The sequence below is a fragment of the Panthera tigris genome, chromosome B1 (genome assembly GCF_018350195.1).
Source record: "Panthera tigris isolate Pti1 chromosome B1, P.tigris_Pti1_mat1.1, whole genome shotgun sequence".
In the NCBI taxonomy this organism is placed as follows: domain Eukaryota; kingdom Metazoa; phylum Chordata; class Mammalia; order Carnivora; family Felidae; genus Panthera; species Panthera tigris.
The window spans coordinates 96,136,088-96,149,423 of record NC_056663.1 but is presented as its reverse complement, the minus strand read 5'-3'; the positions used below and the strand labels follow the sequence as shown (position 1 = coordinate 96,149,423).

General features: G+C 34.1%; 1 protein-coding gene across 14 annotated transcripts in view; it reads left to right on the top strand.

Moving 5' to 3' along the window:
- LARP1B (La ribonucleoprotein 1B) overlaps positions 1-13,336 on the top strand; it is a 128,215-nt gene that overhangs the window by 22,837 nt on the left and 92,042 nt on the right. For 12 of the 14 annotated variants that reach the window (XM_042983923.1, XM_042983924.1, XM_042983921.1 and 9 more), the window contains 2 exons: positions 3,319-3,463; positions 10,757-10,931. In XM_042983923.1, coding sequence (XP_042839857.1) covers positions 3,319-3,463; positions 10,757-10,931 — 320 coding nt within the window. Of the gene's footprint in view, positions 1-3,318; positions 3,464-10,756; positions 10,932-11,516; positions 11,934-13,041; positions 13,121-13,336 lie in introns of those variants that run through there. The other 2 variants (XR_001511292.2, XM_015541902.2) reach the window with 2 other exon arrangements.

Here is a 13,336-nt window from a genome sequence, read left to right as displayed (position 1 = left end):
CTGGCTTATTATTTGCAAATAAGTGGTTATATTGAAGTTCACAAATGAACATAAATGACAAAAAGTGGTGATAGATATATTTTTACTTAGCAAATGATTTCAAAATTCTAAGTTTGTTTTTTAACTTTTAAGTTCTCTTTCTTTGTGGCACATATTGAAGGGGAACTACCTGATCTTTTTTAGTTCAAACTTTTTATTCTAGTTTTCATAATAGTTGCCCTCTGAAGTACTGAAGTTGATGTTAGGAGAATATTCTATTGTCGTTAAGAGAAAAAATAACCCTTGTACATATTAGTATTGTATAGAATGTTTTGCCTATTTATATAGTGTGTTTATATAGTGGTGAAAAAATGTCCTCAAGTGACTGGCATAACCAGTTTGCTGAAATTTGATTACTTTTTTATCCTTAACAAAGTAAAAGAAAAACTATTTTTGAAAGGGTTTAAGTATCTTGAAAACATCTATCTTTATTTAAGAAAGAAAATTGACTCTTAGAAAATAATTTCTTCATCGGCATCATCCAGGCATTTTCCTGGGATGTCTTCATGGTGGATTTGATTGGCTTACATACAATACGAAGCAACTTGTTTATTTTGTTCTTGCTTCTTTTGTTACAGTTGACGCAAACACTGAAGAAAAGGGCCTTTTTATGGGCAGAAAGTGCCTGGCATGTGGCTATCAACTTCAAACCACTATTCCTGTCTTTTTTGTAACTCTTGCTGCCAGGTCCCTTCTGAGACCTGACAGTGGATATGCAACTCCATGTCAGGATAATCGGCCTCCAATGTGCTCATACAAGTGAGGGAGGAGCAGAGAGCTACTTCAGTGTTGACAAAATTTCTGATCATGCAGTGTAGAATCCAGAGCTTCTAAGGTAGGACATGATAATGTCCCCTAGGACACTGAACAAAATGTCAGACACAGCACTGGGCATGACTCCTTTTTTTCTTGTTACTGTTTTAGCAATAGGGTTTTTGGCAGATGTTAGAGTACCAGGTTTAGAATGGCACTTTACTGTTATTCTTCGATTAGTGGACTTCTGGAGGAGTCATGCTTTCGACTTTGTTTTCTTTGAGGTTTCTCATACTTAATATAGATAGGCTCATTGAGTAGGGTTTACATTTTTCTCTTTGAGAAGTTACTGAAAACTTTCTTGCACTTGTGGAAAATTATGCTAAATATATTTTGAAAGTAAGAGGCTTAACTGTATTAGGGATGATGGAGTTTTTAAAATTATTTTAACTGAAAAAGTATTGTCATTTTTTATATCAGAATATTAAAAATTTAGATCTTGATTATTTCTAGCCAGGACAGTCTCTTTTGACATTCACATTTAGAGATGAGTAGTTTGTAGCCCATTAGAAGTTTAAAAAATAAATACCATAGGTAATAGGGTGATTTATGAATTTATTTAGATACTAAGATTTTCATGAAGTAGTAGAATAAAAAACCATCTTATTAATGATTCAGAGAAGTTTTTGTCTAAGAACGGTTTTAACTTGTGACTAAATCAAATGTCTTAATGTGTGAAAATTTAGAATTTAAGCATATGTATCATGTGCCACTATGTCAAGTACTGTGAAAAGGACTTTTGAAGTGTATGATGTGCCCACCACATGCCAGGCACTATGAAAAGGGCTTTTGGAGGTATAACAAAATCAGAATTTTTGTTTCTTCAAGATTTAAGATTTTTTTTCTTCAGTGTTTAAAACAAGTAAATGATTTACTAGTGTTACTGAGATGTCAGTAGTAGTTCACTGATCCAAGGGAGCTTTGCGCTTTGATCACTGGATAAATATCTGAGTATAAAGAAACAACTTGAGTATTTACATTTCTAAAATAAGATTTTTTTCTCCTAGTGAAAAGTAGCTCAAAGCCATTTCTCATTTATGGGTGATTATTTCTTCAAAGTTAGATTTTGACCTAAATATTTCAAGGGTATCTTTAGTAACCCTGTGTTACTAAATACATGAGTTGGTGTGCTTTCTCATAATTTGCCACCGATCTTTGATAACTGTCTCTGATTTGGGAACAGTATAGGATTATTAACTTGTAGGCCATATCATCACTGATGTCATGTATTTCTTTTGTATTCTTTTCTACATTTTCCCCCATTTGTCCTCTTGTTCTCTCTAGAATTCTATTTTTGTTTTTCTATATGGAGGCTGTAATTTAAAAAAAAAATTTTTTTTAATGTTTATTTTTGAGAGACAGAGAGAGAGAGCAAGCATGAGTGGGGAGGGGCAGAGACAGAGACAGAGACACAGAATCCAAAGCAGGCTCCAGGCTCTGAGCTGTTGGCCCAGATCCTGACTTGAGGCTTGAACTTGTGAGCCATGAGATCATGACCTGAGCCGAAGTCAGATGCTCAACCCACTGAGACACCCAGGCACCCCATGGAGGCTGTAATTTTAAACTTGTTTCTCAAATGCCACTATTGAATATACTCATATTATCTTTGTATCTTAGAACTTATAGTTATTGATCATACAGTTTATCCATTTACATTTCTCTCTACTTTCCTAGAGAAGATTAAGGTATCTAAGCTAGCTTTTTCTGTATTTTTTTCCCCATGTACCTCATGGTACCCCATGTACCGCCATGTATCATAGATATTCCTTGTTCAGCTGTATATTCTGTTCATTCTTAAATGTCTTTTATAGTTCTCTCCATCAAAGATACAGGGAGATCTTGTAGATATATAATTGTGTGTGTACCCTTGTGCTCATGTATTCACTCAGTTTTTACTCAGTAGCTTTGTACTGGTTGCTAGCATTCAGGATTAAACAATATCACTACCCTGTCTATTTAGAAAACAAAACAAACTAATCTACTCTGTAAACTTCACAAAGAGTACTTCCAAGAAAGCTGTTCTCAGTGATGTGGGAAAAGTTGGAAGGCAATCTGTTGACATGTGTTTAGTTGTTATTTAGTGTTTAAATGAAACAAGTTAAAGTAGCTTTTAATAAAAAGTTTCCTTTAATTGACTCATTTAAAAAAAAAAGTTATTGAACTGTTTTAAAGTAAAATGCTGGTTAATTCTTTATGCTTAGGTAAAGTTGATCTAAGTAGAAGTTAATGTTAGTTTTTTGGAAGAGAATCAGTATTTTAAGTTTCTTTCTACTCATGGATAAGAAATTATAACTTGGTAGGGCTTTGGTCTTGTATTTACGTTCTATCTATGTTGTATTAAATCTGCATATTACTAATAAAATAATTTTAAAGCTGTTGATATATAAGTGATAGATATTTTTGTTTCCTATTGAATAAATTAATTAAACTTATGTTTACTTATTTTTGCTTGTTTCTTTTTTTCAGTGAATATTACTTCAGTGTAGAAAATTTGGAACGGGACTTCTTTCTTAGGAGAAAGATGGATGAACAGGGTTTCTTGCCTATTTCCCTGATTGCTGGTTTCCACCGTGTTCAGGCTCTCACTACAAACCTTAATCTCATTTTAGAGGTAATTATTCATTTAAAAAATAGTTGCAAAACAGTCTGTACTTTCCATTCAATTATGCTATAAAGTAACTCTCCTCTAAAAATTATATTAAAAAACTTAAAGGGGTGCCTGGGTGGCTCAGGTGGTGAAGCGTCCCAACTTTTGATTTCCATTCAGGTTATGATATCAAGGTCATTAGATCTAGTCTCCCTGCTTGGGATTCTCTCTCTCCTCTCTCTCCTCTCTTTCTCTCTGTGCCGCCCACTCTCTCTCTCACTCTCTCTCTCTCTCTCAAGTATTTAAAAAAAAAAGGAGGGACACCTGGCTGGCTTAGTCTGTAGAGCATCCGACTTCAGCTCAGGTCATGAACTCATAGTCTGTGGGTTTGAGTCCTGAATTGGGCTCTGTGCTGACAGCTCAGAGCCTAGAGACTCCTTTGGATTCTGTGTCTCCCTCTCTCTTTCTGCCCCTTCCTTGCTTGTGTTCTGTCTCTCAAAAAATGAATAAATGTTAAAAAAAAAAAAATTTAAAAAAAAGTAGGAAAAAAAAAAAAAAGCAAAAGATAACCTGTAGTTACCTAAGGCTTAGACTACATCTCATGGCTTTTTTTTCATTTTATAAGACCCAAATAAATTTCTAACCTTGGAGACTCCTCAAAGATTTACTAATGATGTTACCACCTGTGTTTAACCTGACCCTTCAAACTTGGACCTTCTTGAGTGTTTTTGGTTCTTTAAGTCTTCTTCAGGTTGCTGCAAAATGGCATGTACTTCTATTTATTAAAATTTTGAGAGTTTTTCATGTGCTATAGAAAGGGTAATTTAAAGCAGTCTTTCCAGATGTATTCTTAATGCTTTTATTAAATTTTGTGTCCTGCTCTAGAAATGCTTTGAACATTTTTGTTTTTCTGTTGCCTACATAGGTATAATCAAATTTGCCCTTTGGCTACAATTTTGAAAGACTTGATATTGTCAGTTTTTTGAATAATAGATATGTAGTGGTTTTTTATTGTGGCTTTAATTTGCATTTCCCTAATGACTAATGATGTTGAGCATCTTTTTATGTGTGTATTTACCAGCAGTGTATCTTATTTGTTGAAATGTCTGGTCAGATATTTTGCCTATTTTTATTGGAGGGTTTTTATTTTATTCTTTTTATTGTAAGAGTTCTTTATTGTGGATACAAGTGCTTTGTGTGTATTTTACAGATTTTTTTTCCCCAGTCTTTGGCTCATGTTTTCATTTTCTTTTTCTTTTCTTTTTTTTTTTTTATGTTTGTGTTTGAGAGAGAGGGAGCGTGAGCCAGGGAGGGGTAGAGAGAGAGACAGAGAATCCGAAGCAGGCTCTGTGCTGGCAGCAGCGAGCCTGATGAGGGGCTAGAACTCATGAACCATGAGATAATGACCTGAGCTGAAGTTGGATGCTTAACTGAGCCACCCAAGTGTCCCTCATCTTTTAATTTTCTTAACAGATTTCTTTGACTTTTTTAGCAATTTGTTTTGAGCATGTGTGCTCCATGTTTTAAAAACTAGTTACAGGAAGAGTCAATATTTCAAAACAATATACACTAGCGATTTATTTGTTGACATGTAATTAATGAGTCTTTGTTTTATGAAAGAAGTTACCTCAAACAATGTCATTGTTGCATTTATTAATAAATACTATTTAAAGTTTCTTTGTAATTTTAAGAACTGTTTTTTCCTGCAAAGCTTAGTATTCATAAAAATATAATATTTGTAGTAGAATGAGTTTATTAAGTACTTCCATTGTCCGTGCTAATAGCAAAGATCTATTTTAGCTGTCATTTTCTTTTTTTTTTTTTAATTTTTTTTTCAACGTTTATTTATTTTTGGGACAGAGAGAGACAGAGCATGAACGGGGGAGGGACAGAGAGAGAGGGAGACACAGAATCGGAAACAGGCTCTAGGCTCTGAGCCATCAGCCCAGAGCCTGACGCGGGGCTCGAACTCATGGACTGTGAGATCGTGACCTGGCTGAAGTCGGACGCTTAACCGACTGTGCCACCCAGGCGCCCCAGCTGTCATTTTCAATGAAGTTGTGACTAATTTCCCCGACTCTCTGTACTTTGTAGGAATCTGGTTGTAATTTTATTATGGTATGTTTTTTTGGTCTATTGGTATTCCCAATAAACCCTCAAGCATAATTTTCAAGTTATTGATTACCTGCTTCCTTACATCTTCTAGTAGAAGATGTAGTAGAAGGGAAGGAATATTTAAAAGAACTTTGGCATTACTGTTATGGTTACAATTATTGATAGAGAAAGAAATACTGCTATTATTGAAATACAGAAATACTGCTATTATTGAAATACAGAAATACATAAGCACAGTGATTTAGAACAGTATAGATCTGCATTCATTTAATATTCATTATGCACCTTTCCTGCTGTAATGAATGGAAAAGTTGTCCTTTATCTGTTAAGTGGGAAAAATTGTCCTTTATCTGTTAAGAATGTAAGATTTCATTGGGTTTTGCAATATAAACATAGTAATTTAGAGCATGGACTTGACAATCTGCATGCACATCCTTGTAGCTCTGTGACCTTGGGTAATGTCCTGAGACTTCTATAAAGTAGAAATCCTAACACTACCTACTTCATAGGGTAGTCCTAGAGATGAAATGTGTGATGACAGTATCTGGCACAAACAGTAAGCCTTAAATAATGATTTACTGCTCTTGTTAGTTTTCAAGGATGTCCTTCTGTTCATTCCTGTTTTTGGATTTTCATTTACTTTCTATCAACTTTTTGCTATATGTAGCTTAATACGCTCAAATTTTTTCATTCTTGAAAAGAACGATCAAAAGAGGTAAAATATACTTGAGCTCACACCCCTATCTGCCCTAGTTGAGGTTTTCCTTTGTTTTTTTGTTTTTGTTTTTTTAGTTTTATTTTGGAGAGACATAAAGAGCACATGAGCAGGGGAGAGGGACAGAGAGAGAGGGAGAGAGAGAAAGAGAGAGAGAGAACATCTCAAGTAGGCTCCATGCTCTGCGTGGAGCCCGATTCAGGGCTCTGTCCCTCAACCCCAGGATCGTGACCTGGGCAGAAATCAAGGCTCAACTGACTGGGCCATCCAGGCACCCCTGGTTGAAGTTTTCTACACAGCCTATCTTACTGAGTCTGTTTACTCCCATTCATTTTCAGCTTACTGTACTTTTTTTTTTTACTTTGATACATGAATATTATAATATGATTACTGTTGTAGTGATATTTATCATAATGTACATATCATGTACATAATTATAGTACAGTATTCTTGTCTATAGTCCTCATACTGTGCATGAAATCTCTGTCAATTATTTACTACTCATTGCAAGTTTGTGCCCTTAAACATCAGTCTTATCTCCCCCACCCACTGTTTCCTGGTAAACACTATTTTATTCTTTTTTTTATTTAAAGTTTCATGTTTTTAGATTCCACATATAAGTGATATCATGTAGTACTTGTCTTTCTGTCTCACTTATCTCATTTAGCATAATATGCTCAAGGTCCATCCATGTTGTTGCAAGTGGCAGGGTGTCCTTTCTCTAGGCTGAATAACATTCTGATATCTATCTATCTGTATATATCGATATATAGATATATATATCACATCCTCTTTATCCGTTCATCTATTGATGAGTATTTAAATTGTTTCCATATCTTAGCTACTGTGAATAATGCTGCAATAAACATGAGCATGCAGATATCTCTTTAGAATCCTGTTTTTATTTTTTGGGGGTATATCCAGTAATTGGAATTACTGAATCATATGGTAGATCCAGGTTACTGCATTCTTGATTCTTGCTCCACAGCTGAGGTCTATTTGTGTCTTCCTTTTTTTTTTTTTTTTTTTTTCCTTAATCCAATTAATCCTGGAACTTTAGCTAATCAGTTCTGTAATTCTATTCAAGTTATTTAACCCCTTCATGCTTGTTTTCTCATTGTTAAAAGAGGGCAAATAATACTTAAAGTATTATAGAGTATAAGGGCTTAAGGGAAGTAATTAATACAGTATTTGTGAAGTCCTTAGAACTATGCCTACTACTCTTATCTGAAACCTTGTTTTCAAAATTGGCTGACTATGGTTCCTCAGAATGTGTGCTGGTGTCTTATCTCTAAGTCTTCACACATGAAAATCTTTACTCTTGATACCAGGCATAGGACCAGGAACTAGGAATACATTATCTATGTATTCTAACATTGGTAGTTATTCATAATAATAGATACCATTAAGAAAAGGACCAGGGGTGCCTAGGTGGCTCAGTGGGTTGAGCGTCCCAACTCTTGATTTTGGCTCAGGTTATGATCTCATGGTTTTGTGAGTTCAAGCCCCACCTTGGGCTCTGTGCATTGACTGTGCAGAGCCTGCTTGGGATTCTTCCTCTCTCTGCCCCTCCCCCACTTATGTTCGTGTTCTCTCTTTCTCTAAAAATAAATAATCTTTAAAAAAAAAAGCACCAACATTACTAGAAAAAGCTTCAGGTGTCTAGAAATGTTAACTGTACACTTTAACTCATTGTTTACGAGTTCAGGATAAACATGGTTTGGCTTTATTAAAACTCTTGTCTAGATCTTTTCCTTAATTTTGTGTAAAACATAATTTTTGTCTGATGTTAAATCTAAATCACAACTTCTGGTCTCTTTATGTTCTTCTTGAGCTTTTTTTTCAATAGGGAATAAATTCCCTGTGATTCAAGAATCAAAGGTTATGTAGTGAAGAATTTCTTCCTTCCCATGTTTCTCCAACAGTGAGTTAGTTAAATCTTTCTTGGTGACTATCATTGTTACTTCTTTTCTGTTTATTAATTCTCTTGAGATAGTTCATGTTATACTACATACATATATTGTTATGCCTTTCTTTCTAAAAACAGTGTATATTGGAAGATTACTCAATAGTTGTATATAAAGAACTTTGGGTTTTTTTCCCCTCAGATTTTTTCTTTTGAATTGAGGCATAATTTATACACTGTATGTTATAAATCATAGGATTATAGATTACTTTTCCCTATGAATATAGTTGTGTAACCAATACCCAGATTAAGATATAGAACATTTTCAACATCCCAGGCAGCTGCCTTGTGTCCCCTCCTAACCTGTACTACTATGCTCTTCTCGAAGGTAATTACTTCTTTAGAGTTCTCTCATTTGTTTTTTAACTTCACATAATCAGAGGTGTGTATATTTTTTTGTATCTGACTTATAGTTACCATTTCTGTGAGATTTATCCATGTTGTTGGTGTGTAGCGGTTGTTCACTATCCATTTTAGGTTAGTATTTCCTTGTATGAATATAATACAATGTACTTTTCCATGCTCCTGTTTGTAGATACCTGGGTTCTTTACAGTTTGAATCTGTGGTACTGTTGTGAACATTATTGTATGTATTTTTTGATGGACATATGTACTTACTTTCTTGTGAAATGATGGGTGTATACACACACACACACACACACACACACACACACACACACTTAGCTTTTGAAGATACTGCTAAGCATTTTTTCCAAATTAATGAACCAATTAAAACTACCACCGTTGAGAGTTTCACTTGCTCCACATTCTACCAACACTATTGGCAGTCTTTTTCCAAACATTGTTTTGAAAAATTTAAACCATTAAGAAAGTTTCAAGGTTTGTTTTTTTTTTTTAATTATTTTCTTTTTAACGTTTACTTATTATTGAGAGACAGAGAGACACAGAGCATGAGCAGGGGAGGGCCCGAGAGATGGAGAGACACAGAATCTGAAGCAGGCTCCAGGCTCTGAGCTGTCAGCACAGAGCCCGATGCGGGGCTTGAACTCACAAACCACAAGATCATGACCTGAGCTGAAGTCGGACGCTTAACTGAGCCATCCAGGCACCCCTCAAGGTTTTTGTTTTTGTTTTTAATTCAGGTATAAATAGCATGCTGTAAAATGCAGAGGTCTTAGGTATTTATTTTGAGTTTTGGAATTGTGTAAGCCTGCCCCCAAAAGGATATAGCCCATTACTCTAAAAACTTACTTAATGGTCTTTCCAGTCACAGTCAGTCCTCCCCTACCAACCCTCTGCTCCATCCCAAACTACTTTTCTTATTGTATCAGGATAGATTAGTCTTTATTTGTACACATTTGTGTAAATGGAATTCTTCTGTCTCCTGACTCTTTCATTTATAGTTTTTGAAATTCATCCATGTTGTTGCAGGATCTGGATGCTGAGTATACTGTACTACAGTTTACTACCAGGGTGTCATTGCTTCTAGAATGTTCAGTAGACAAAACTGGGAAAATGTTAGGAAAAAAATATAGATATCACCAATTCAAACTTTTTATTTTAGGCTTCTTCCTTATTTCCTTTATTCTGTGTTTCAGACTCTCTATTTTTTTCAGAGAGTATCCTGATTCCCATCAAAAGAGTTTGTTTTTAAATAATTTGTAATACTAATTTTAAAGTACTGTCCAGTTATGGAAAATGTAACTTGAAAAGTAAGTAGTATACTAAAGGCATACAGGTATAAAAAGTTGTACACATATGTTCTCCAACTAAAATATAGCAAGTTATAACTTTTATAAAATAACAAGTATATATATTTAGTTTTTATATATTTGTATTTTTTCTCATTTAATTTTTAAAAGGTGAGTACCTTTGAATTTCAGATAAAATTCAGATCAGTAAGTATTTTATTTTGAGGAAATTTTGTTCTAGTTTTATTTTACCGTTAAATTACAGCATGTGTATTTTTGCAAAGCACTTTGGCTTAGTGGCTAAGACCTTTGGTGGTGGGTAGCTAATAAATTATGTGAGTCCTTGTATTGCCTCATACTTAGTGTATAATCTTTATGAAGTTACTTTATTTCTTTGAGCCTCAGTTTCCTCATCTATGTACCTTATGGGGTATTGTGAGGAATGTATATGTGTGTTTTTTTATAATTTAATTAATGGTGGTAGTCATTAAAATAATGCCTAAATTTTATTTGGTGATATTAAGGTAGGATAAAAAGAAATATGAGAGAAAAAAATTGACAATAAAGCTAATTGCCATAAAAGTAGTTTGCTTCTAGTTGACATAATAATCCTTAAATGCCTACTCTGTTGTGAAAACCAAATTATCTGCTGCATATTGTATCAGGATATCTGTTACCTATCACAGGGGCAAATGATTTAGAAATTTGTTCTAAGTAGTTAATTTGTGGATGCTCTTAAAAACATTTACTCTGTATAATATCTACTAATTTCAGATTTAAAATTTTTTTTAGGTAATTAGAACTATAGGATATGCAATTTAAGTATTTTGAATGAAAGTTCTCTAGTATCTGAAAATACCTATTTATAGGCATTGAAAGATAGCACAGAAGTGGAAATTGTGGATGAGAAAATGAGAAAAAAGATAGAGCCGGAAAAATGGCCAATTCCAGGCCCTCCTCCACGTACTGTGCCACAGACAGACTTCTCTCAACTGATTGATTGCCCAGAGTTTGTACCAGGCCAAGCTTTTTGTTCACATACAGGTAACAGCTTTTCTTCTAGAGCAAGCAGTGTAATGGTGGGCTATTTGCTTCAATTTACCTATCCTTTCAAAAGGTTTATTTAGATTCAATAGGAAAATTAAAGGTAACTGAATGATTTTTGATGCTCTCAATTCTATTCATATTATCCCCTCACAGAACCATAAATTAAATAGAGATTTAAGAATTATGGGTAAATTTCTGCTCTATTCTTGTGTACTTTGTCCTGTGTGGAATTTCTGTCCATCTTCTTAGTTTTACTAAATGATTATAGATATATTGTGCCAGTTTTCCTCTTCTAAGATTGGAGTAGTCTAATAGGATTGAAATAGTTTAAAAGTCTTATACTCAAGAGTGGGCTTGACTTTAATGTTGTTACCTGTGTGCTTCAGTCCCGTCTTGTAAAGACAGGATGATCTATATTCGAAAGCAGAATTGGGGTACTGTTATGGAATTATTAAGGTTATTGATTAAAGAATTGATGGTAATTAGAATTTCCAAAAACTGCTTTAATATTAAGAATTTTTTCCTGGATCATTTTTAAGACATTCCCTCTTGGGAAAAAATGTGTGCTTAAACTTTTTTCAGTCAGGGTGATGATCTACTGATGCTCTTGGATGTCATTTGATCGGAATATGCAGAGGAATAGGTGACTCACTGAAATATTATAAACATTGGAGCAAATCGTGCTGCAGAAATGAAAGCGACCAGACTTACTTCTATGCAAGAATGTCTACTCCCAACTCCTTGTGGAGGAGGTTGGGCCACCACTACAATGGAGATAAACACCTTTGTGATGATGATGAGAGACAGACCAGAGGACTGCTGTTGTTTTTATAGGAGCCACCATTTGTGTGTAATTAGCCTGGGCTGCATGTGCTACTTTTATTTACGGTGGGAAAGTTAATTATCATTCTGGAATTATTGCAAGATTCTGTCTTTTCCTCCCAGACTTTTGTATCTGTGTCCAGATCAATAAAGCAGAAATAGGCTTGAGTGGCATTTCCTAGATTGTTAGGTCCTTTGCTATTTGATTTGCCCTTTAGTATAGTGTGCAGTCTACAACTCACATGCTGTCATAATATTTCACATGGACTGTAAGATGTATTAATGTGGACACTGAGGGATAAAACATTTGAGAAATGAACAAGAATATTTTTTTCTAAACTCTTCAAAATGTATTTTTTATACACGAGTATATGAGACCTGCCATCAATAAAGTACTGATGGACAGTCTCACAGATATTTTTATTTAGTGTTTCTTTGGTTGTTAGCCCTCTGTGCCTCTAAACCTTGCCAAGCAAGAAACTTGGGCAGATGTTTTAAAAGTTGAAGAAAAGTGACAATTTTTAGGTTTTCTTAAAAAAGACATAATGTCTGATTGTGTAAGTTAGATTAATTTATTGTGTAAATCTGGGGTCCAAGATGACATTTTTAATCTGCTTATGAACAGGCATTAGGTGAGTTAGATAGAAATAGAATATACTTTTTCCACAGGTAGCTAAGATAGGTCAGTCAAGTTGGTGATGCCTGTTCATTTAACCATTTATGCATTATTAATAAAATTACAAGAATAAAATTACGTCTTGTACATTTTTGTGTTTTTTAAATATACACTCATTTACATCTCACATACATCTTCCCTAAAATAAATCACTGTATTTGTATGTCAAAATTTTTAGGTTCTTTAAATTATACATCATTAACTAGATGGATAATGAAGGCATATAGGAAGACAGAATGTTCTTAGAGTTATGCTGATTCACATGACATCATAGGAATAAATATGTAAATTCAACCTTTTCCCATGAATCCTCAGATTTCTGACCTTAATAATCACCTTCTGATGAGAAAGTCTCAATTTCAATACAAAGTATATGTCACCAAAAATTTGAAATGGATATAGGATAGGAAATGTAGATTGTATTTATCTGTGCCTATAAGTAAAGAAACTTTTATCCATATCCTTTTTATCTCTAATGAGACGATCTTAAGTTTCAAAAACGTAACTGTTGATGTATACTTTCAGAGGGATTTATATGGTAAGATATTTAAACATTTTTGGTTTTTTTTCATCAAAGAAATTAAAATTTCTATTTTTCCCTCTATGGAGGTTGAATTGTGTAACATGAGTTCACCTTTGCACTGAACAGAGGACCTCAATGCACCAGAAAAAGTTGATTATGGGAATGGTAAGATGTTAATTTAAAAATTTAGGTTTTGCAGTTCTTTGGATATAGTATTACACTATCAGCTCTTAAGTAAAAGGATTTCATTCATCAAAATTGAGAGTATCGGGTACCTGACCTTCTTGGGGTTTTTTGATGTTGTTTTTGGTTTTTTGAAAAATGTGTAGGAAGATCCCTAATGATTTTTTAATAAGCTGTGAGATTTCCTTTGAAAAATTG